The 25703-nt window shown below is 45.1% G+C and overlaps 1 protein-coding gene across 1 annotated transcript in view; it reads left to right on the top strand.

The window, feature by feature from the left end:
* Positions 1-24632, top strand: part of LOC146868874 (bile salt-activated lipase-like) — a 69206-nt gene extending 44574 nt beyond the window's left edge. Inside the window, exons 6-11 of the mRNA XM_085613899.1 lie at positions 569-676; positions 7238-7355; positions 12416-12602; positions 13472-13675; positions 18482-18679; positions 24166-24632. Of these exons, the coding sequence (XP_085470025.1) occupies positions 569-676; positions 7238-7355; positions 12416-12602; positions 13472-13675; positions 18482-18679; positions 24166-24358 (1008 nt within the window). The 3' untranslated portion in view covers positions 24359-24632. The remainder of the gene's footprint in view (positions 1-568; positions 677-7237; positions 7356-12415; positions 12603-13471; positions 13676-18481; positions 18680-24165) is intronic.
* Positions 24633-25703: the final 1071 nt, after the last annotated feature.

Below are 25703 nucleotides of genomic sequence, written 5' to 3'. Positions count from 1 at the left end.
AGTGTCTGCCCTGGAACAGCCGAGCCTTTGCCCACCTTTTTTACTCAAGAACTCTGGCCTGGGGCACCATAGGTCCATTTTATGGAAAAATTAAACTACCCCAACTATGTCAAGGCTGCTCTGATTGTCTTGTGCCAGCCTTACTGATTCCTGGGCACTTGTTCTCATCCGGCAGAAGCACAGCATTGCAGAGATATCCCCCATAACCTGCCACTGTGGGTGTTGGAAGCACAGCAAGCCATGCCCACTAGTAACTTTACACCCCCTAACTTTGAACAGAAATGTCTTATTGGCAGGGTTTTCAGTTGGCACAGTATTCTGGGAAGAGTCACCTTGGACGAGGGTAACACTTTGCATGAAGAAAACAAAAAGCATTGTAAGTTGTTGAAAATTCAATTAGACCAAAGGTAATGTGAAGTAACAAAGACTTTTTAGGGATTGTAAACTGGTTCACTAAACACTTTAATGTTTTTAAGAGGGGCCATATTTCCATGTGTTGTAGGATGAATGGAGCGATACGTACAATCAGTAATCACTCTTGTCTTTTGTCCCTCTCTGGACACCGTAGACACTGACTCCATACAACGTGGGAAAGTACAAGCGAGCCATCAGCCAGAGCGGCGTCGGCCTGTCCCCCTGGGCTATCCAAAGGGACCCTCTCTTCTGGGCTAAAAAGGTAAAGGCACAAAATGTCAAGTTGATTTGGGTCTTGCAAGTGGTAAGAAAGCACGGTATAAATACCAACACAGTCATACGCCAGGAGCAGAGACCAATAGATTCTAGAATAAAGCGGGCCGCATAAGGGGGTGCTACGCACTGGGGTACTTCCCGTTGGTGGTTTTGTATGTCCAATTATGTGTGGAGCACCTGCTCCATAAATGTCTTGTTGAATGTTTTTTTAAACAGTCTGGAGTTTGTTTGAGTTACTCACCTGAGACCTCCTGCAGGTGGGGCAGAGTAGTAGCAGCCCTGTGATGACACTTATGACCAGGTCCTAGATGGACTGATGCATGGTAAACAGGGCTTTGGAACAGAACCCGTGTTTAGCCAGAAGCGATACCGGGGCTTCAGTGCCCATTGCATGTGTTTGTTACTTTTTTTAGTTGATGCTCGTTGTGGTAGATTGTTGTGACAAAAAACAAGTGGGAAAGTAGAAGTCAGATTTTCAATACATAGTAAATAAATATTCCTTTATTGATCAAACCATATGAACATTTGTGGTAACTGGGCCTCACCACGGGCCCAGTTACATTAGAGACGTGAATGCCTCTAGAATCGTGGGGATCACGGGTTCCATGAGATGATGGTTGCGGTGAGTGGTGGCGGTCCCTGCAAGAGCTTGGTGGCTGGGGTGTTTCTCCTTGTATGTACCTAACTCCATTAAAGCATACAATTCCTTCTTCAATCGTGTCGGCTTGACTTTGTTATATTGGTGATGACCTGAAGGACTGAAAGCGCGGCTGTGATGAAGGCGAGAGCACCGCAACACAAGAAAGTGAACTGGCTATGTTGATCATCCTATCCACGTGAAAACACCATTGCAAAGCTACTGTTTTGCACCATAGTTCGACAACTGGGAAACTTTCAACTTAAATTGGTACTCAACGAATTTGTGAGTACCCAATGTAGGCTTGCGCATAACTGAAATTTCTTTTACCTGATGAGTGACCATCTCCTGTGTGACTGGAACGATTTGCAAAAATCACAAGCAGATTCCGGTTTACAAGCGTTCTTGTGCACCCTGTGGGGCTGTCAGCCTGCGTCAAAGTATTTCCTCGATTTCCTACAAAATCTTACATCCTTGTTCTACGTTGGCGGACATTTTGTGTGGTTGGGCACATTGTGGCCCGATTTTCATCAAGTCTCTACGGCGATCCACACTTCGACACGTTCTTGGCGTTTGAGGTGTGGTGCCAATTTCTGTGTTTCCTGGTCTTTGTCACATTGTATGCGGGCCTATGTCTAAGTGAGTGCAGCATCAGCTATACGCACGCTTGTACACTGCATATCTACTTCTCCACATTTACTCATCAGTTACATGTTTCCTGCTGGTGCCGAGTGGTATAGTTCGGCACCATATTTTTTCAGCGATAGGCATTCTTGGAATTCCTTCTGTGCTTATTACCTTTGGTGATACGCACACCCTTTCAACCACACTTCGACACGTTATTGGCATTTGAGGTATTGTGCCAATTTGTCCTACATTTCATGGTCCTTGTTACTTTGTTCGCAGGCATTTGTCTGAGTTAGTGCAGCATCAGTGATACGCATGCTCGTACACTGCGTGTTTGCTTCTCTGCATTTACTCATCATTTACGTATTGCCTGCTGGTGTCAAGTGGTATAGTTCGGCTTCATATTCTTTCAGCGATAGGCACCCTTGGAATTCCTCCTGTGCCTATTACCTTCGGTGATATGCATGCTCTTTCAAAGTGCATGTGTGTGGATACGTTTACTGCACGTTTATATTTTAATCAAGGTGTACATCTCCACTTTATTCTTACTGCAGTTTTGCACATTTTCAGGGATCTGTGAAATATAATATCACTCGTTAAGTGTGGTCACTAGTGCATCATACCAAATGTACCAGCTCCACAGTTTTTTTTCACAGTTTTTTTTATCATTGCCAGGTGAACCCATGATCAAATGGAACAAATGGAAGAAAGTTTTTGAACGTTATGGTAGGGAGTGTGGTTTGTCTTTGAGTTTTGAACATAAAACTGCATCGCTGTTACATTGCTTGGGTTCTGAGTGTCAGAAGGTTTGTGACCATTTGCCTCCTAATCCTGATGATATAGCATGTGATATGAATGAATATGACATTTCTATTAGAAAGTTAGATGTTCACTACTTACCCAAGGTCAGTACAATTTTAGAGAGGTACCACTTTGGTAGGAGGGTACAGAAAGATGGTGTAAGTATAGAAACTATGTGACTGACTTAAACTAGCATCGTCGTGCAAGTTTGTAGGTACTTCTTCAGAGAGGATTAGAGACCAATTCATGCTCAGATGCAATATTGAAAAGGTCAGGGACGAACTATGGTTAAAGGATGGTCTGTCTTTGGAGGATGTGTTGCAAATTGCAAAAAGATTGAACACTCTTTGAAATGTGTGGTGGTCATCAAGAAGGATTCTAAGGCAGATGTACAACTCATCAAAGCCAGAGCGGATGCAACAAAGAAGAATCTGATTGTCCCATCATGGAGAAGGATGGACAAAGGTTTTGATAGCAGTTTAAAGACAAGAGATGGAAGGAAATGTTTCAGGTGTGGAAGTGCCACTCACTTGATATTTTACAAAGAGTGCCCTGCCTTTAAGGTGGTGTGTCGAGATTGTGGAAAGTTGGGCCATTTTTTCTGTGAGTGTAAGAGTAAAAGTGCCAAAAGTGGCATTAAAATAAAGGAGGTGGGTGTATGTCAAGGTGAGAATGTGGATTTTTAGTGTGGGCAGATAGTTATAGAGGTGAATGCCATGACATGCAAGGGTCCTATTGATGACATATTGGTCAATGGTAAATCTACCAAAGTGTTATTTGATTCAGGTGCAAAAATCAATTTGGTCTCTAATGGGTTTTTTGAAGAAAATTTAAAAAATAAGGTAGATTTGTACAAATCTGACATTAGACCACTAGCTTATGGAGGGGAACCCATTAAATTGAGGGGATATTTCATGGGCACCATTAGGTATAACGATAGAGTGACTCCGGGCAAGATATATGTGTCAATGCGTGGAGAAAGTATTCTAAGTTGGTTCCATCAGGGAGACCTTGGGGTAATGCTTGACCCCAACAGTGATCCCCCAATAATTGTGAAGAGGGTGGTTCAAGCTGTTTTACAAGAGGATGGTCGGGTTGGCTCGGAAGAGTTTGTCTAAAGTTTGGGTGTTCAATTTCTGGCAGTTTTCAGGACTGAGTTGGGGTGTCTCAAGGATTACAGACACAAAATTAAGTTGAGAAAAGGTGTGCAACCCAAGTGATGTAAGGTGCGTAATGTTCCCTTTTCAGTCAGAGATGGGATGAAGTTGGAGTTGGAGAAGTTGTTGAGTGACTGTGTGATTGAAGAGGTGGAAGCGACTTATTGGTTGACCCCTGTTGTGATCACAAAAAAGGCTAATGGTGAGTTACGCTTATGTGTGGATCTGCATGAACTTAATAAAGGAGTATTTTTCGATAAGTATCCCAAACATCATTGAGATGTTGGCATCATTGAGGAGAGCAGAAGTGTTCACGATGATCGATTTGAAGTCTGCTTACCATCAGATTGAGTTGGAGGTTGAATCTAGAGATCTGAGAGCGTTTGTTACACCGTTTGGGACATACCAGTCCAAAAAGATACCTTTTGGGCTAGTTTCTGCGGCTTCTGTTTTTCAGAGAGCCATGGAGAAAATTTTGAAAGATGTGGAGGGTACTAAAATCTACCAAGTTGATATCTTGAAATTTGGTCCTGACACTAGTGTCCATGATGAAAGGGTGAGGTTGGTTCTTGAGAGGTTGGAACAAGTAAATTTGACCATTAAGATGGAAAAATGTAAATTCAGGCAGTCATTCATTGAATATTTGGGTCATGAAGTGTCTAAAGATGGTGTGAAGCCAATATTAAGTTTAGTGTAGACCATAACGCAGTTGACATCTCCGTCTAGCAAGAATGAGTTGTTGAGATGGTTGAGTATGGCGGAGTACTATAGTAAGTTTATTGATAACTTTGCATCCAAGTCTTCTAGCGCGAGACTGTTGTTGAAGAAGGGTGCGTCCTTTCTATGGGATGATCAGTGTGAAGAGGAATTTGAGATGTTGAAGGAGGAGTTGGAGAAACCACCTAGTTTACGAGAAGTTTATCCTAGCATGAAGAGCACCATTATTACTGTTGCTAGTGTTAAGGGTCTAGGTGCTGTGTTATTGCAGGGTGAAGGTTTGGACACCAGAACCATTATGTTTGCTTCCAGAAGTCTTCGTGGTCCAGCCAGAATTACGGTATTCTGTTATCGAGTGAGAGGCTTTGCCGATTTATCGGGCAATGAGAAAGATGAGGCCGTTTTTATGGGGGGCAGAGTTTTGTGTAAAGACGGATCACAAAGTATTGAGGGAAATATTTTCTAACAAAGGTATTGGTTTCTGGGAGAATTACTCGCTGGATTGTGGCTCTGCAGGAATACAATTTTGTGGTTGAGTACATCCCAGGGTGTAGGAACGTTATTGCCGATGCATTGTCGAGATTAGTATCCGAGCATGACACTAATGGAGAACAAGATAAAGGTGAAATTGAGGAAGAAGTTTGTGTTGCCATTTCTTAGGAGGTGTGGCGGAAAGCTGTGAAAGGAGATGCAGATATTCACGAAGTGTTTTCTAAATTGAGATCAGGTTAGTGTAAGAAGGATCATGTTGTTGGTGAGTCTCAGAAGTTTTGGTCTGTTAGGGATGAATTATCAGAGAGGAATGGGTTGTTATTTCGTGGGACAAGACTTGTGCCCCTGGTAGTACTACATAAGATTTTAGCTAGCTCATGAGAGTCACTTGGGCATCTTTAAAACCAAGGAGAGGTCGAGAGCAAGATATTGGTGGCCTGTTATGGATCTGGAGGCTGAAAGGTTAGTCTGTGAGTGCGTACGATGTATGATGAGTGACAAGATTTTGAAGCCAAGATTAAAGCCCATGGTTATGAAGCGTTTGACAAACAAATCTTGGGAAGAGGTGGCTTTGGATATTGTGGCACCCATTCATGATTGGTGGGGATCACGCTGTGTGTTGGTGGTGGTAGATTTGTTTTCACAACGGCCTGAGATTGTCGTCACTAAGGGCATTGAAACTCGCCATGTGATATCTTTCTTACAAGATCTGTTCGGGCGCGAGGGGATCCCTGGCAAATTGCTGACTGACAATGATGTGCAGTTGGTGTCCAGGGAAATTGAATAATTTTTGTCAGAAAGAAGTGTGATGCAGGCAGAATGTTCTTTATATATCCCAGAGACGGATGGTGTGATGGAACGCTTCAACCGGGTGTTAAAAGAAACCATCAGGATTGCTAAAGAGGATGGTTTGGATTGGAGGAAGGAGACACAAGAAGGTGTGTGTGTGTATCGCCTAGCGCCTCACACTGTTACAGGCGCGACTCATATTAAACTCTTTAGAAAAAGGAAGGTGAATTCCTTTTTAACACCCAGTTGGGTCGTGTGTAAGTGTGCAGTGAATAATGAAGATTTTTCGGTTACCGAGAAAGACAGAAAAAACAATTGTTTGATTCTAGGAACCGTGTCAAGCGCACAGTGGTGAATGTTGGTTATTGGGTTAGGATCATGTTACCGGGGAGTTGAGATACATTTTCTAAACCCATTCAAGTTGTGAAACAGTTCAAGAATGCGGTGAGGACATCGGACACCCGGTGTGGAATATCAATCGTGTTGCTGTGTGCCGTGGTGTTTCTTATGGTGACGCAAGGGTGAGTTCTGGTGGTGACCTCAGTAGAATAGAGGAGAATGGGAACAGTGATACACTGAGTTCCCCTGTGGTGAGAAAAAGTGCCGGAAAGGTTGTTCCTCCAAACTACTTGAATGACTTTGTCCAATCCATTAGTGTGATGTGTTCATGATTATTTTTTCCTTTGAACTGGTTTCGACCAGTTCATTAGCATTTTGTTTGTGTGTTTATCTGGCCCTTATGGTTAGTTTCAGTTTATTTATTTTTTTACTATTTGTTTTAGGAAGTTACATAGTTTGTGTTCATTGTAAAGGGAGGGAGATGTGTGGTAACTGAGCTTCACCACGTGCCCTGTTACATTAGAGATGTGTATGCCTCTAGAATCCTGGGGATTAAAGGTTCCCTGAGAGGACGTTTGCGGCGAATGGTGGCGGTTCCTGTAGGAGCTTGGTGGCTGGGGTGTTTCTCCTTGTATGTACCGAATTCTATTAAAGCATACAATTCCTTCTTCAATTGTGTCGGCATGACTTTGTTATAACACTACCCCATTGTCAGTGTCCATTTTTACTGTGACCTTGCTTTCGCTCCCCTCAGCCTTTTACTTTACTGTGATCTGGCTTTTGCTCCCCTCAGCCTTTTACTTTACTGTGATCTGACTTTTGCTCCCCTCAGCCTTTGACCATTCTGTGACCTGCCTTTTGATCCCCTTAAGCTTTCACTTTACTTTGGCCTTGCTTTTGCTCCCCTCGGCCTTTTGCTTTACTGTGGCCTGGCTTTTGCTTTCCTCAGCCTCTGACTATTCTGTGATCTGTTTTTCTGTTCTTTCAGCTAGCACAGAAAGTGGGGTGCACCGTGAGTGACACCAAGGCCATGGCGAACTGCCTGAAGGTTACAGACCCACAAGCCATCACCATGGCGTACCAACTGGTTCTTACTGGCCTGGAATGTAAGTCTCCCCCGCCCCATCACCTAGCAGGAGAAGGACATGCACATCTCCCTCGTGTGATTATTTTCCATCTTTGTTATCTCCCTTTGACACAGTTTTCCTATCTTCCTTTTCTGTCCCTCTCTTACTCTGGATTCATCTCTGATGAGGAAAAATTAATCCTGCTCCCCAGAAATACATGCCAGTGCAACCACCAGCACATATGAAGCCGTGGGAGACAAGTGACCGTGGTCGTGAGTTGTCTAATGGACGCCACACATGGTCAGATGTGCCCTTATTTAATGCAGGGGGTGAGAACTACTACTGTTAGTAAAGTGGAGCCAGATGCAGAAGGGAGCTAGAAGTTTAGTAGGTCAGGGAACTAGGTGCTAGTGTAAGGCCCCAGGTTAAAACCAAAGAGGGCATCCTCCCGTCCTTCACACGTTGCTCAACTGATTGAGTAAATTGGGCAATCATGAGCCACCTGGAGCCAAGAGCACAATTGGGGTGAACACCTTGTAAATGGTACAAGTGGCTGCAGCTGGTTTTACCTTCCCTTGCATAATGTGCTTTTCTCAAATGAAGTTCCTCTGCAATGGTATAGGGGTGTTCCCAACTTGGCGGGGTGCGGCAACATGCAAATGAAGCAGCCTTTCTTCCCGTGCATTTATTCCATGTTATTGAAACAAGAGCAGAAGCAAAAAGCCTTCAATGTATGCACTACATGTGCGTAATTTGACATACGCGCAACTCCCTGCCCATCTCCTCTGACCTGTGGGAGGGGTTATGGATGGTTCCAGAAACCCTCTGTCTGGAGGCCCTCCAACAGGGTCTCAGGCTGAACTCTCTCCGAAGGTCCTTGGTCCCATTCCAATTAGACTGTAGTGTCCTTTAGCAGGGCATTGGTATCTGTGTGGTTTCAAAGGGGGTGTGGCTATGAATACTGTAGTGAGCCACCTGTACCACCCCGTGGTGACTCACTGCCCCGGATGTGCACCGTTGTACGTCCCCTGGCCAGGTGTGGACAAAGGCTATATAATAAAGGGGTCGTAGACCGCACAAGGTCTTTCGCCCATACCATTATCCAGAGTGTGTGTGTATTCATTGGTGTCAGCGGGTGTATACAGTACAGCTGAGGTAGCCACGTGATGCCAAGGTGGCCTGCGACATTGGCTACGAGGATTTACCACACATGCCGCTGCTGCTGCAAATAAGGACATCCCAGCAAAGATCCCGCCAGCTCAAGATGCACCCATGCACTGCTGGCTCTGCGGTCCTGCTCACACGTGCCAGCTGCACTGCGCAGATCGTGCTGTGCCCCAGGGCTGTTGAGAGCTGCGAATGAGGTCGCTGCCTGTCGAAGCAGCGAGACCTGTGCACCTCGCCCCACGATGCCTCCAAATGCACCCGATCACCGCCATTACCAGCGCTGCCCTCCAGTCATGGCCTATGACACCTCCGGCCTGCAGCTGTGTGACATGCCCTGCCTACTGAGTGACTCTGGACCGCACCACGCTCGCTAGGAGATGAGTGTGCAATGTTTCTGAGATGTGCACCTCCATCGGCTGTATGGGAAAAGGTGGAAGGAACAGAGCTGGCAAATATCTGCAAGGACACAGACACTGGCTAGAAGACTCATCATCAGAAGACAAAGAGGAAGCCTTCTTCATCTTGTTCACGAGTGACCTGAAAAGAGACAGAAGGCACAACCAACATCCGTAGTGGAGATCGCCGGCAACACATCAGTGAATGTGATGGGCATATAGCAATACCGATGCCTCCGGTCAAAGCCCACACTTTCCCCATCACACACCAAGAGCTTCATATAGGGGACTCAGTCCCCGCTACCCCTCAAGGGACACATGACAGTAAGCATGCGATCAAACGACCAAGAAATCCTGACAACATTCCACCTGGTCGGCAAAGAGACCGACAACCTACTAGGGAGTCACACCCCCGAAGACCTAGGACTTTTATCATGTGCACGGAACATCCAAACATATCAAGTTGATGAACTACTAACCCCATGCCCCGAACTATACAGCAGCCTAGGGTGTTGTAAGGCCCTGACAGTTATGTTGAACATCGACAAATCAGTTAAACTCATAGCACTCCATCATCGACGTGTCCACTAGGCCATCTGGACCAACGCCCTGGGTGTCCCCCACCCATGGTTATAGCTGAAAACCGAAACAACCTGGAGAACTGCATTTGGGTATCGACATGCGCCTCCCAAATAAAGCAATAAAAAGTGAGGGGAACATCTCGTCCACAATGGACGATATCATCGTGATTCAAATGGAGCACTCTGGTTCTCAAAAGTAGATCTCAATGCTGGATACCACCAGCTGCTCCTCTTAGAGGAATCAGATTCAGAACAACATTTTCCACCTTGCACTACGCTGATACAAAAGACTGAGTTTCGACATTTCCTCAGCAGCTGAAGTGTTCCAGGATGCTATATGAGAGAGACAGGGTTCCAATGTGTCATGAACATAAGTGACGACATCCTGATCTCATCTGCAACTGCAGAGGAGAACCACAAACACATACGAGCCACATTAAAGTGCCTCTGGGAGCACAACATCACTCCGAACAGAGAAAAATACTCTTTCTATCAAATGCAGATAGAATTCTTCGGATATGTCTTTGATCAGGAAGGGGTGCAGGTTGATCCCCGGAAATCGCAAACCATCAAGCACGCCCTAGCACCAACCCTTGCATCAGAGGTAGGCAGAATTCTGGGCATGGTCACCTATTGTAGCAGATTAATTCCCAACCTAGCATCCCTGAGCCCTTGAGATCTCCTACCAAGAGAGGTGCCCACTGGGCATGGGGCCTAAATGAAGAAGAAGCGTTCCATAGGATAAAGGCAGCCAATCTGAGCAAAACAATGATGGCATACTTCGACCCAAAGAAGAGGACTGAGCTACTAGTCAATGCGAGTCCAGTTGGCCTAGGGGCCGTGCTCACCCAAGAGGTTGAATCTAGGAAATTGCCACTGTTAGCATTCGCCTGCAAAGCACTCACACCAACTGAAGCATGGTACCCCAAATCAAAAAAAAAGCCCTGGCTTTGACACTTTGGTTCCTGTGAACAGCTACTTGAAATAGCCAGTTGTCGATCTGGTTAACTCGATGGCATTCGCCAATGTAGCACCAGTGCCAGAGAAGGTCTTTGCACAGTTAGGCCTGCCAGAAGAGATCGAGACAGACAACGGACCGCCCTTCTAAGGGTCAGAGTTAAAAAATCTATTTGAACACTTGGGGATTCGCCAACGTCTCATCACACCACAGTGACCGCAGGCTGAGCGCTTCCTGCTTTCCCCCAACAAATCCCTCAGGATTTCTATGGTTGAAGAAATAAACCCCAAGCTCAGCCTCCAAAGTTTCTTGCGAGAATACAGAGGAACACCACACTGCACCACTCAATGCCCGCCTTGGTCTCTGATGCTCAGTGTGCCCGGGAGAGACTTGATCCCAGTCCACTTGGAGTGGATTCAACGAACCTGCGATCCAATCAATGCCCATAATGGATGAATACAGAACAACGTACGCGCGAGCCTAAAGAGGTGAGCATCAACACGGCATATCATGCAAGGTGACAAAGTGGTCATTAAAGACCGAAGGCCAGGGTGGAACCAGGGGTAAGACCAGTGCTCAGCTTGACGGGTACCATTATAGGAGTCCGTAAGGGTAGTGAAACTGTCACCAGAAACATTTCATGGTTCTGGAAGGTGGGCATATCGAGTCAGCAGGAGCCTGAAGATGGGGAGGAAAATATAACAATGGACGACCCAACTGTGGACGAGAGATCCTGTAGCCCCACTCCAGGCAACAGGACTCCAGAGTGGACAGGTGTGGGAGAAAGAAGCATGGACACTCGAAATGACCTGAGCGCCAAAGAGATAGCAGACCTCTCACACCGCCAGTGGTATAACGTCAGGCCGAATCCACAACTGAACCTGTGGCTCAAAGACTGTGTGAGGTAAGCTTAGGGGTAAAGCTTAATGCCAAGTTGGGAAGGGATGTAGTGAGCCACACAGACCACCCCTCGGTGACTCACTGCCCCGGATGTGCACTGGCCAGGCATGACCAGAGGCTATATAATAAAGGGGTTGTTGACAGCATGAGGTTTTACTCCCATACCGTTATCCAGAGTGTGTGTATTCATTGGATGCAACAGGAGTGTGCAGTACAGCCGAGGTAGCTGTGTGATAAAAAGGCAACCTGCACCAAAGACCACCACAGCAGTGGGTGCAGCCTTTTAATCCACTCACCCACGTGGCGGCCTACAGTGGGTCCCCCAACAGTTTGGGAGGCCTACCACACAAACACAGTGATGGGTTTATTCTATACTGCATTGTGTGTCACCCTGTGTTCTGCCCATGTGCAAACTCCTTGAGTAGCGCATGCGGTGTGCTGCACTTGCTCTCCTGAGCAAGATGCACACAAAAAAAGATTTCTACACCCCTTTAATAACCTGATCCCTGTTCTTAACGGCAGAACTGAACTGTAAGACTCGGGCAACAAGTACTATACGAAAAGTTAAATTACTGTTAATGCAGCAGTGCTCGCTATTTTATTTTCTAAAATTGTGATTCTTGCAGTCCTTTAAAAAAGCGAAACAGCTATTCTTCTAACGCAACTTGAGTTACAAAAGTGTGTGTACTTAACACTAATGACATTGAAGAGGTTCCACCTTTCCTTAAATCCACCACTTTACTTACCTCTCTTTCTTTGTGTTCATTCTCAACTGACGTGCTAAAAACAAGCACAACTTCCTGTGAAAAAAGCCAAAGCAAAAAAATATAAGCCCAACTGAATTTTCCTATATTTGAGTAGTAAAAAGGGGGCCGGGCACCAAGTTACGATTTCTAGCACCGCGCCTTGCTATAGACATATTGACATCACAAGACGCAGCGGAAGGAGATTTGTAGTACGCTAATAGGCTACACTAAGGATTACAATTGTCAGTGCATCTAACCAAGTTTGGCCAATTGCTTTACCAAATCCCTGTGTTTCTTACCAACCTTGTGCTATTTATGACCCCATCTCTGCTCCTGACATTTCTCATGACAGATCCCATGGTACATTATCTTGCGTACTCCCCTGTCATCGATGGCGACTTCATCCCCGCGGAGCCAGAGACCCTCTTCAAGAACACAGTCAACGTGGACTACTTGGCGGGAGTGAACAACATGGACGGCCACCTCTTCGCCGGCTTCGACGTGCCTCAAATCAACCAGCCCCTGCAGAAGATCAACCCGTAAGGAGATGAACCCGCGTGTGGGTGGGGGAGGTACTATGTGCGCCACAGCATCTAGGTGCACTGTCGTCGAAACAAGGTGGAAAGTGAGGTACAAAGGTAGAAAGTGAGTCCAGGACTTGGGGTCTGTGTAGATCAGTTTCTGATGTATTGCTCCCTATTCCATAGTGACAGTTTTCCATCTCATTTTATTTACTATCCGCTGCAGAGAAGAACATCCCTGGCCCATCTAGTCTGAAAGATTTGTTGCAACACTATAGACTCTACTTAGCTGAAACCCTGCTTAAGGTGCAATCAAAGTTTGCACCTAAAACTGGATTCCAAGTTGGGTACAAATTGCTCCTGTACCAGGAGTTTGTCCCTATTATTTACAGTAGGGAAAACCTGCTGGAAATCATGTGAGCAAATTGTGCAAAATCGGGCTTTGCACACACAGCAGTGGATGGATTTATGCACAAGTCTAGCGTGATTTCCAACTCCTGGGTGTGCAAACTATAATCCGGCATTAATATGAGCACCCTGTGCTAACACAAACTAGCAGGTATACAGTTTGCACCTGTATTTTGGGGGCTCATTGCAGTCAGGGGCTGTGTGTCTGGTGCTGTTTGCTGGTACAATAGAGGGACTCAGAGGATTATACAGTTATGATAGACGCAAAAGTTTCTGTTCGAAGTTTACAAAATGGGTAATTCATTTGTTGCCCACTTATAAATATGGACCCTGAGGGCACCTGTCCTCAGCCAGCGGGAACTGTGTAAAACAAAGACGTTTGGGGTATGTTTCATCCAAGGACTAAAGGACTCTTAGGCGCCCACCCCCAAATGCATCCGTTTCCTTGTAAGTGTTTTGCTTTCTCTTTATGTTTGCAGGGACACTGTGTTCAAGGTGGTACAAGGGCTGACAATGGAGAAGGGGGTTCAGGGTGCAAATATGGCCTACAACTTGTACACTCAGGCCTGGCCCGTGTCACCCGACCAGGAGACCATGAAAAGGACAGTTGTGGACGTGGAGACTGATTATATTTTCCTGGTTCCGACCCAAAAAGCCCTGGCCCTGCACCACCGCAACGCCGGGTGAGTATTTTGTGATATTCAGAAAGGTCAATTTTGCTTGTTATCTGAATAGGAAGCAATTTTGGTGCTCCAGATCCGATTAGATGTAGAGGGATCTGGTTGGTTCAAAGGAGACACTGCATGCTCTTTCTACTGCCACATAATTCAGTACATGGTCACTCTCAACAAACACAACTACTAACAAAACCTATCCTTTGCTGCAAGTTACCTCCTCAGTGCACTCACCGTCATGTACAACTCGGTACATACATCTCTCTCTCTCTGTGTTGCCTTCTCACTTTTTCTGGGTCCCTCCTGCTCTGTCGGCCAACCCACCTGCACTTTCTCATATTCACCCACTTTCAGAGGCTGCACGTTTTTGAAATTCAGGGCACCGTCCTACTGTGGGTCCCATCATACCTCGCTGAGCGGATGCTCAACATGCGTCTTCACCTCTGAAGCATTAACCCTCTCAGCGGGCATCCTCCAGGCTCAATCAGGGCTCCAGACCTGTCCAACATCTACCTTATCTCACTGCATACCTTGATATTCTTTCTAAATCCCAACCTCTGTAACTACGCTGATAAAAACAAGTCGTTCCAAAGCTCCATACTTCATCTGATCTTGATGCTGTGCCACGGGGAAATGCCAACGCTTTAACCTTGAGGTGGTCTGGAACCTCCTCAAGGTTAAAGCTGAAAAATTGAGATTTCAACCTGTGACCACTGGACGGGCCACCAGCACCATCTTACGACTGACCATGACCTCGGACTTCACCACCACGCCACAAGTTAAACGACCAATTGCCCAATTGATGAATTGCCTTCAGTGAGTTTTCCCATCCCTTGGGTTCCTGCAAAAAGACCAAGCTACCTTTGCATGGGTACTCTCCCAACTTGACTACACCGTCGGGCTTCACATTGGAAGTCATTTGATGCTTGTTGACTTAATACTTAGGAAACTGCAGAGAATCCCAAATAGCCTCTCAGCTTCCCAGTGCTGACCTTTCTAACGCCTGGACTCATTTCCCTTCGCTGGTCCCAGTGGCTAGACAAATCACGGTTAAAGCAATGCACCTAACCCACTGACCGATCCACAGTACTGAGCCACTCATCCTTCACGAAAAACTCAATTATGCCCAAGCAAGGCCTCTGCCCAAGGCTGGCTCCTTTACGCACGGTGGCTTCCTTCGGAAAGACATGAACTAGAACCTCCGTCTCCATCCAGCGAGTGAAAGTTTGGAGCCGATTGTTCGCTGGAACATGGAGTTTTGACAACCATCTCCAGCTCTGGAAAGCATTGAAACATGACCTAATCTCATCTCACCTACTTTATATGTCGACAACATTTCAGATTTTTCTTCAGGATTGTGATCATGGATGGTGCTTTATTTGGGTTCACCCTTCTTCTGTATGACCAGGTATGTCATCACTCTAGCCTGCCCATACATACTCTTAACGACACTCTGTACACTGCCTACGGACCACCACATACATAGGATTACCCAGATTAGATGAACCAAGCAACAGGTTGGGGGATTATAGTTTGATGTTTATTTAGTTTGCTGTATAGTACATCGTCTTGAAACATGTGCCACTTGCATGATTATCTCTGTAACACCTTTCGTATGATCTATGTCATTCTCCTGTCCGTCGTCAATGTAAGAACTGGCATATCTTAAATGCAATGAAGTTTGCGTTTAAAAAAACAAACCATGACCTACTCATCCATATAACCATGGGACGCAGAACATGAAATATAGATATTGGGAAGTATCTACTCACAGCTTCATATTCCTTTCTACTCTCCACATCACAGAATACAACTGCATTGCATATGTGGGGCATATCTTCAAACTTCAAGGGAGCCAGCCAACATCTCCCACAAGGAACATACCGAATCCCAGTCTCCCAACCATTCCCTCTAAGAAGGGTGCTCGGGAACCAGTGGAAATCAGAGTGCTTTTTGGCCTCACTGGGTATATGTAGCACTATACAGGCATGTAGAGCTGAGCAGTGATGAGTGATACGACAGGCTGCCCCAACACTTCAGAGGCAGCAGTGCTTGCTTAGTGATGGGAGAGGGAGCTGTGACATGAAGGGAAGCAGTGTGACGAGTGAGCAGTAATGAAAGAGGGGGCACCGACAGAGTAGCCGAAGGAGATGGCCAGTGCAATAAGAGGTGTTGAGAAGAGAGAGAGACTGACAGGCGATGGGAAGGAAGTGGCTGGAGGTGAGCAGTGGCAAGATTAGTCCAAGGTGGCAAAAGAGCTACTGATGAGAGAGTGGGGCAGTGGGCAAATAGGTGGACTAAGTGGTGAGCAATATCATGCATACAACACTATGTCCACTCAACCCAGAAAGACTGGAGGAGGCTCCCCTAGACTTGGTTCTGACATCCTTAAGACAGTCTGCTATGACCTCGTGTGAGAAGCGCCAGCAAGAAGTGTCACTCAAGATGAGCTGCTTTTGTAACTGGACCTTAACAGAACCGCCCTGTGCGGCTTTGAGCAAATCACGCCCGCTGCTAAAGTCAGCCTGGCCAGGCACTCCATCTCATGCTGATGCAATGTACACAAATCTTTCATTCGAAGATCAAAGTGGGCTCAAGGAAGCCCCCTCCGAAGACTCCGATCTTTTGGAGCAGAATAGAATCTGAGGTGTCCCAGGTTCATGAGTGAGGAGCGCATCCAGTCCAGTTTTTCTTTTGCACTCGGGCACTTGAAGTTCTGATTATATAATTCATGAGTTCATGAGGTACATGAGTTAGTAGAACATCCAGTCCAGGTTTTTGCCTTTGCATGACCCTCCTAATAAAGTGTTGCGCCGGGTGAAAGAGAAGAATCAGGTGTGGTAGAAAGTATTGGGTACAGGACTCGTACAGATGACTGTCTAGAGTGTAGTATTTTATGGAGTGGTTTGTTTCATTAAGCATGCAAATACAGGCACGGAATACATGTGTAGACGTAACAAATGCATTACCTAATCTGCTACTAGTAACCCTGCTGTACACACAGCAGCCGTATCTTTAACAGCATATCCATACCTCATACACGGAGTGCAAATCCGAACCCATGGATAAAGCATGCCAGACAATAACACCACGTTACACATTATATTCATGTATATTCATGTAACTTCACAACAATCACCATCCTTGAAAGGAACTCTGTCCTTAACCCCAACCACCACTCCAGTCTACCAAGGTGTCCCCTGGACAAGCACTGCTCACCAGGTCACCTTTTCCAATATCTATAACTACATTCCAACCTCTCCACTAACCACTGCCATCAAGCCACATCTTACACTCATTGGACAACGCCAGTGCTTCCACTAACCATGCTGAGCAACAAAATCTTCACCACGACCAACGCAATGCTTATGTATGTCATGCCACCACCTCCAGTGAAAACACCAACCAACAGCCTGTTCGCATTTATTAGATTTACCTATCATTTTCTTCACATAGAAATCTATTTTTTCACCAAACAAGATAATTCAGGCAATAAATAAAGTTAAACTTTACACTTAACACTACACCATCACATCTCTACTCCCTACTCTTTATGCTGAAGCCACCACACTACATTATACGCCTACATCCGTCCAACTTGCATTAGAAACTCCACGCACCATTACAACTCCTTTGTGTTCATACAGTCACAACATCCTTCCACTGAAAGCAGGCAATACAACCCTTCTGCTACTTACAGCCACCAATCTAAACCTTCTGCCACCAATTAAATCCTTCTCTCATCTACAGCCCCAATCTAGCCATTCTGCTGTCCACCAATCCCCAATGTAGCATGTTGACCACCTACAGACCCAGATCCACCCCTTCTGTTACAGACCACTTGCCACTTAAAGCCACCTACCCAACTCATACACTACTTACAACAGCCAACCTAACCATTCTATCACCAATATAACTCTTTGGCCATCTGCAGCCACTAATCCAACCCTTAACCCACCAATCCAAGATCTTGGCCACCTGAATCCACCAACCCAATCCTCTGTTACCTGCAACCACTGATCCGACACAACTCCCACCAATCCAACCCCTTGATCATCTACCGCAACAAATTCAATTATTCTGCCACCTACAGCCCCAAGCTATCCTTTCTGCCACCTACAGCCCCAAGCTATCCATTCTGCCACCTACTGCCCCAAGCTATCCTTTCTGCCACCTACAGCCCCAAGCTATCCTTTCTGCCACCTACAGCCCCAAGCTATCCATTCTGCCACCTACTGCACCAAGCTATCCTTTCTGCCACCTACAGCCCCAAGCTATGCATTCTGCAACACACAATCCCTAAGCCAACCCTTTAACCACATACAGACCCTAATCCAAGCGTTCTATCAATAATCCAACCTTTTTTCCACCAGTACAACCCCTTTACCACCTACAGCCATCAATCCAACTCTTCTGCTACCTTCAAATGCAACTCTAAACATTCTTCTGCCTAAAATCACTGGTCCAGTCCTTCTGCCACCTGTAGTTCCGAATCCAACCCACCTCCAATGCCCCCAATCCAAAGTTTTTGCCAAAGTTTTCTTATTAACCCAAAGCTTCCTTCTACCCAAACTCGACCAGATACACCCCCACAGTCCAGATGAAACACAGAGGGTGCCTGGCAGTCACCGACACTCCATGTCATCCTCATTAAATTAACATAGTCCTTATTTTGCATTTGAAACATGAGTGCTTGACAGCAGCTTTGTCATCGCCTCAGATGGAGGCAGACATGGTGCCCATAGTTATGGTTTATGATGACAGGGAACCCTGTGTTTGACTCTGTTCTCAATCTCTCCTGTAACTTTACTATAGGAATGGTAAGACCTACAGTTACATGTTCTCCCACGCCTCACGAATGCCCGTCTACCCCAGCTGGATGGGAGCAGACCACGCCGAGGATCTTCAGTACATCTTTGGCAAGCCCTTCAGCACCCCCATCGCCTACCGGCCTAAGGACCGAGATGTCGCGCAATACATGATCACGTACTGGGCAAACTTTGCAAGAACAGGGTAAGTACCCAGACCACTGCTCAAGGTCCCGAACTTCTGGGAGCTCTTACCTTAGGGCAAGGGTCAAAATGCCAAGTCTACATGCTCTGACCTCCTGCTGCATGTGGAGATGTGGAGCACTATTCCTGCAGAGCATGCTTGTATAAGTATGTGTGTGTGTGTATATATATGTACGTACACACATACACACATATATAGATATATATTCACTGAAAAAAACACAGGTTTCAAGGACGTTCTAGTTAGGAATTAGCATTTAAAAAAACCTTAGAAATTCACGGAAAAAAACAAAGGTTAGAGGGACGTTATAGTTAGCCTGACGTGTCACTCGTACAAAACCAGAGAAATGTAGCCGTTGAGCTAACTATAACTTGCGCCCCCCCAATGCACTGCATCCAAGTTCATCCAATTTCACTAAGCCACAAGTCTTGTGTTGCTTAGTTAAGCGGAGACAAAAAAAGGGAGGGGTTCAAAAAAGCTTCATTGATCATTTTATTTCCCAAAGGATTTTATTCTCTGTGAAAACAGTTTGAAAGAATTACATCTAACTTTTCAAGACAGTAGAACTGTGTGCAAGGAATTGGCTTTACTTGTGTTCATGTAAATCTGTCCTGTAACCTTTTTAGAAACGAGTATGTAATATGTTTGGTGGACATTACACGGTTAAAAAATTGTTATCTTAACAGTTGTAAAGATATATTTTTGATGTGCCTATAAGTTTAGCGCTATATATAAATTCACATGAAATTTTCAGATGCTAAGCATGTTTAGTTTACTGTTAGTATTTTTACATATGTGTAGATTTTTCAAGGGGGGCACAGTTAAAGGGAGGGGTGTAAAAAACCTTTTCGTTTGCTAATAACCAATGGCATAATTTGACAAATTCACATTAAAGTTATCAGACATGGGTTGGGCTTCTGTGGCAATACCAAGTTTCATGCAGACCCTTTGGGGTTCAAGTTTAAAGGCAGGCAAAAACATTTTCATGCCTAATAACTTTGGTATCCTTTAATAAGTTTGCTAAATATTTTGCAGGCTTGTTTGCACATGCAAACCAGTGTAGGAATCTTAGGTGTCAAGCTGATTTGACAAGAAGGAGGTGTAAAGTTAATGGGGGTGAAAATCAATCCATGAGTTGCTAATAACTTTGGTGCATTTTCACCACACTGTACCACAGTTGGCAAGCACTTATCATGCTTAGCTTCCTCTTGACATTTTGAGTTCCATGCTATTCAGCTGGGGCAGGGCATTTAACAGGATAGTTAAAAATCCCCCATTACCTCCCATAGGATTTGCTATTTGCTACGGAAAAAACATGAGCATAAGTACGCCCAACTTAACATGACACTACAACTGTACTTGGTTTGGTGTAAATATGTTCATTATTTTCTTAGAAGTTAGAATTACATAAATGTGTTAGTAGGCTTGAAACTATTGATAGTTAGAGATAGTTGGACTATTGCTTCACAAATAGTCCTCAAATCCAGGTTCGCAGAATCTCAGCGGACCTAAATTAAAAAATAAAAAGCCTATCCAATTGGACAACTTGACTTGTTGCTCCTGCCATGCACTTTAGGTCTCAGGTACTGCACGGGCAAGCCACATGCCAGAGCATAAGGCTAGTTCCGCTGATCAGGCCTAAAAGTACAAGGGTTTGGTGGGATGGTCTCAGAGCCTGTCCTACTGCCAGGTCCTGCAACAAACCCCACTGTGCATATCTAAAGGGTTAACGCATCCCTATACAATGGGGTTTGGTCCAACTCCCTGAGCCCAACCCCCTTTGCTCATAGCCAAAGTCTAGGTGCAGCAAGGGTTGGTCAATGACGGATTTGGTTGCAGGACCTGCACCAACAATTGGAAGTAATATATGATCTAAAACTCAAGTAATATGTTAAAAAAAAGGTTAAAAGGAAGGTTTGCTAAATTTTGGTAATAAAACCTGAGCATGTATTTACAAATAACCTTGGAAATGTAATTAACAATCACAGTTAAAGAACTGGTATAATTAGAACACATGATGCATTTTAAAAACTCTGAAGTTAACTAAAAAAGCGACTGTTAAAATGTCATTATAGTTAGAAAACAAAACCTAAAAACCACTGAAATTCGCCAGTTATGGTGAGGTAAACTAACCATAACATGCACACCAACCGTGCATTGTTTGGGACTCCACATCTGATAGCACTGGCGCCATATTAAATGGCATCATTGTGACATCACTGACGACCTCATCCAATAGTACCCACGATGCCTTAACTTTGCATTAAGAAAGTTATTATGAACTAATTTAATATTTACTATTATTCCAAATAATATACAAACTAATCATGCATTAATTCCAGAAATATTACACCCCATAATTTGCCTATCAATGTACCAAATAATAGTACAAGCACTACCATATAAAGGGAAACATCCTTTACCACGCAACCATTACAACGCGGTATGGTTACATCGTGGTTTTAACAACGCAAGTCGTTACACCGACTTGCACTGGAGGGCGCTGTAGGATAAGGAATAGTGTGAATTACTTTCCAACACCTTCCCTACTGTACGTAGACTGGAGTTGGAATAGTAATTCACACTATTCCTATGTCCAGCGCCCTCCAACGCAAGTCGATGTAACGACTTGCGTTGTTAAAACCGCGATGTAACATACCGCGTTGTAATGGTACGCGTTGTTACATCATACATCCCCATATAAATATCATTCTTTCATACATTAATGAACTTACATGCGCATTATACATATAGTTTGTATTAAAACATATAAAGCGTTATTCAGCCGTAAAGCAAAAGTTATAAACCACTATAAAAAACAAAGACGTCCAATATTCCTGCCAGTATATCCACCATCTCAACATGAAACAACCAAAATATACCACGCAATTACAGTAACAATTAGAACACTTGCCGTACCACTTCAACGCACCTACCATATTATATCAACAAGCCAAGTAATATAACCATACCTCCATCATCACTATGAAATTCAACCACAAAAACAACAGGGAGTCATTCAAAGTACCAGCGTGAACAGCCAGAGAGACAGTACCACCCTCTAACAGAGTAACACACCTGCTGCCATACAGCCACAAAGGTGCTGACGTAGACCCGCTAAATCACAGAAACCAATTATCTCACAAAGCATAAAACTACAATTTAAAAAGTTGGTTGCAGCTTTCTATTCTGCACATTGTGTTCATTGGTAATGCATGGTTCACCCCATGGGGCACTGGCATAGAGGGTACCTGGAGTCAGGAATGTCTAGGGAATCTCGAGAGGGGGAAATCAAGAAGAAAGGAAGGACACAACATTATTTGTTGGTAACAGTAAGACAATGTGATAAGACCATGTAGAAATGAAATAAAAAATAAACAAAATGCTGCTATGCAGACTATTTCGGAAATTCTGTGTTGCTTCATTACCTGTAAACAGCTCTACATCTGTCCTGCTGTTTTTCTAAAGGAGAAATACAACAAAATCATTATTGCGCACTCCACTGCTTAGCAATTTAAGCAAAATAATTGCAAGAAATTGGAGTGAAGCAAACATAGCAAACACAACAAGATGATGGACAGAGCGTGGAAACCATTCAACCACTCACCCCCAGTCACAAACCTGGGTTTAATCCATCGTTCTTTTGCTCACTATGTCACTCCAGTTAGGTTGCAGCCATATGGCCTGGCAGTTCAGGCTGGACTGTTCCCAGGGGTAGCAGGGTCAAGACTGATTTTGCAAATGGCTGGGTTTAAACTGGACTGGCACGGGGAACAAAAAACGATGGATTTAGGCACTGATCTCTGTACTGGGGTGAATGGTTGACATTCTTCAGCATTCTCTCCATCAATTGCTCTTTTTACCCCAAGTGAGACTGGTATGCCCAGATGTGGGTCCCGTGCTCTCCATGCCACTGGAGTCAAGCTAGCCTGGCTGATGAGGGGTGAAACCCAAACCGGTCCAAGGATGCTTAATTTTGGTCCAGGGAGGACCTGGCCTGGCAGTTCTAGCTGGACTGTTCCCATGGGGAGCAGTGTCAAGACTAATTTGCATATGGTCGCGTTTAAACTGGAATGGCATGAGGAGCAAAAATATGATAGATTTAGGCCCAGATCTCTGTACTGGGGTGAATGTTTGACATTGTTCAACATTCTATCCATCAGTTCCCATGTGACCATATGCATGGGCGGCCATCTTTGAATGGTTTAAACAAACATTCAGTGATAGCTGCCAGCTAATGCAGGAGTTGGCAGCAGACAGAGTGCAGGGGGGAAGGGTGGAGGGGGATGAAGAGGGTGTTCTAGGCCCTTGTGCAGAGCAATACAAGTTCTCAACTTCAGCAGTGCAAGGGCACAACTCCTCCAATTAAAACAGTGAGACTGGAATTCTCTTTGGATGGGACAAACACTAGAATAGGGCCACATCCACTGAATCAGGAGAAGAGAACAGAGACACAAGAAAGCCATTGAATCATTAGGTAGGAACTGACCCCTAAACCCTTCTAAGTCTGCATTGGCTGCAAAAGGTCTGTTGCCAGCAGGCACCTGAAGCCATGTGTAGGCAAGATGTAAAATGCAAAACAAGTTTTGTAGTGGTACCCTTATTATGTTGGAGTAAAGAGTCTGGAAACATTGTCCGAGGCAGAGTTTAACTGCAACAACCCATGTCTCCAAAATCAGCATTTTCCACCCAGAATGGGCAGGATTTCTGGATGTAGGGAAATAGCTGCTGAGCAGAAGTGGGGAACCAATAGGTGCCTCACACCAACTGCTCCACACCATACTCTGCTGCCAGACTCCTAAGTGGAGTTGGGAGAGAAGAGGGGAGGGCTTGTATTGAACTTCCAGCGCCAAGGAACAGGGCTGCCTGCGAGTCTCAATTCAATCATTTAAGTTAAGCGGCAGTTGCATCACACTTTTTGCCCTAAGTAATGGAATGTGTGCTCTGTCGCACAGGTCCTTTTCTTCTTCTTTTTTTTTTTTTTTTACTTTGCCAGCTGTTTGCTACGCAAAGCTAGCAACATTTGAAAAAATAAATCGCAAAGGTGGGGCACATTGCGCATCACACATTCCAGTACTTGCTGCCTAGTTTCAGCATCTTCAAGTCAGCTGTTTTGTGAAGGGAGCAAGGTGGCCACACAGGCAGACACATAGGTCAGAGCTTCGTTCACAGGTCCTAGTCACAGGCACAAACTGTGAAAGACTACAGCAAGAAAGCAAATACCATCTCCAGATGGGATGTCTGCCAAGAAGAGGTGGGAGGTTACAAATATCAGGAATCAGATAATAATGAAAGAGTTTCATATCTGCCCACGTCTGTGCCCAGGCTCTGGGCATCATCTTTTCACTTAAGTTTAAAAGGAATGCACCCTTCGCTTTGACCATGGGGTATTGCTGTTTGCGAATGGCCACAATTATTGATATTCTGTCTATGAGACACCCGAGTTATCTTCCCAACTAACCTGTAGTCTTTCTTCACTCTTACAGCGACCCCAACAAAGGAGATCACAGCGTCCCAACTCCTTGGCTGCCATACTCCCCAGAGTACCAGCAATATTTGGAAATCACTCACAAAATCAACCTGAAGTCCATGAAGCAGTACATGAGAACAGAGTTTGTGCAGTTCTGGACGCAATCCTACCAGAACCTGCCCAGCGCGTCCACGCCAGAACCATACTAAAAATCACCCACAAAATCAACCATCAATCATGAAGCAGAACCTGAGAAGGGACTTTTTGCATTTCTGAGCACAATCCTACCAGAATCTGCCCAGCGCAGCCAAACCAGAACCATACTAAAAATCACTCAGAAAATCAACCACCAATCAAAGAAGCAGAACCTGAGAAGGGACTTTGTGAGGTTCTGGGCGCAACCCTACCAGAACCTGCCAACCGCGTCTCAGCCAGGACCATACTAATGTTAGATACAAAGCTTCAATAAAGGCATTAAAGGCACCAACGCTCTCTTGTGGTTTATTCCCTCCAGAGTGCCGGGCAGACATAGGGAACTTAGAAATTTTCCTTCTGTGATGTATCTCTTATGATTTATTTCCTCCTGACTGCAGCAAGGACATGGCAGATTTGAAAATATCACTTCTGTGATGCACCATGGGAAATAAAGGGGCGAGGTACCTGTGCCCTGGTCCTTAAGATGTAGACATGTGACTAGCGGTGCACACCAGCAGGGGGAGCTGAAGGCCAGGGTCCATACTAGCAGGGCTCCCCCAGGTAAGGAGTGAGGGGCATCGGCTGAACTGTATCTAATGCTGGTGCAATAGCTTGGAGTCTTGCTGGCCAGTATTGAACTTCCAGTGGTGGGGAACGTTTGCTGTGGGTCCTAATGGATTCAAGAAAAAGACCCCTCACCCACTCAGTGCCCCTCAAATCCTTGATCCCACACCCCTCTCACCAGTGCCCCTTATTATAATCTGCACAGTCTAAGTAAAGGGGAAAAACAGTGCTTTTTACAGCACAATGTGTCAGAGAAACGGTCTTGGTATTACTGGCAGTTCTAAAGCAGTAGCCATGAAACATGTTATTGTTCATGTCTGAGAAGAATTGTGTGTGTTATGGCTGGGAACGTACTTGGAACGATTGGCAGGATTGGAAAGGTAAAGCTTTTTCAGATCCTGCACGATGAGGCCTTAGAGAACAGAGCTATCACCTGGGCTTGACAGGCAGACCATGCAGCTCAGACAGCAGACACAGCCCTTAAATTACACCCGTTTCACAGGCATGTGTAGAGACAGCAGAGCTACAATGTAAACCAGGTCATAAAAGACATCAGTAAAGGTCATGAAATGCTCCATCTATTCATGAATTGACCACTCCATCAGTCACAAAGTTCTACTGGGCTCCAAGGAAGAGATGCCAGACCATCGGCAAGGAGTTCCCCAGGTCTCTATGAATTACTCATGCCAGCAGAGGTGCTATTTTTAGGTCTCGCTGAGCCAACGCATGCGCTGCACTGTGAGACATTTAGTTAGTGGCTTTTCAAAGTGCTACCACAATCTTTTCCTGGCCTCA

This window comes from Triturus cristatus, chromosome 1_2 (genome assembly GCF_964204655.1).
Source record: "Triturus cristatus chromosome 1_2, aTriCri1.1, whole genome shotgun sequence".
In the NCBI taxonomy this organism is placed as follows: domain Eukaryota; kingdom Metazoa; phylum Chordata; class Amphibia; order Caudata; family Salamandridae; genus Triturus; species Triturus cristatus.
The sequence above is the reverse complement of the archived record's forward strand: the minus strand, read 5'-3'. Positions and strand labels throughout refer to the sequence as shown.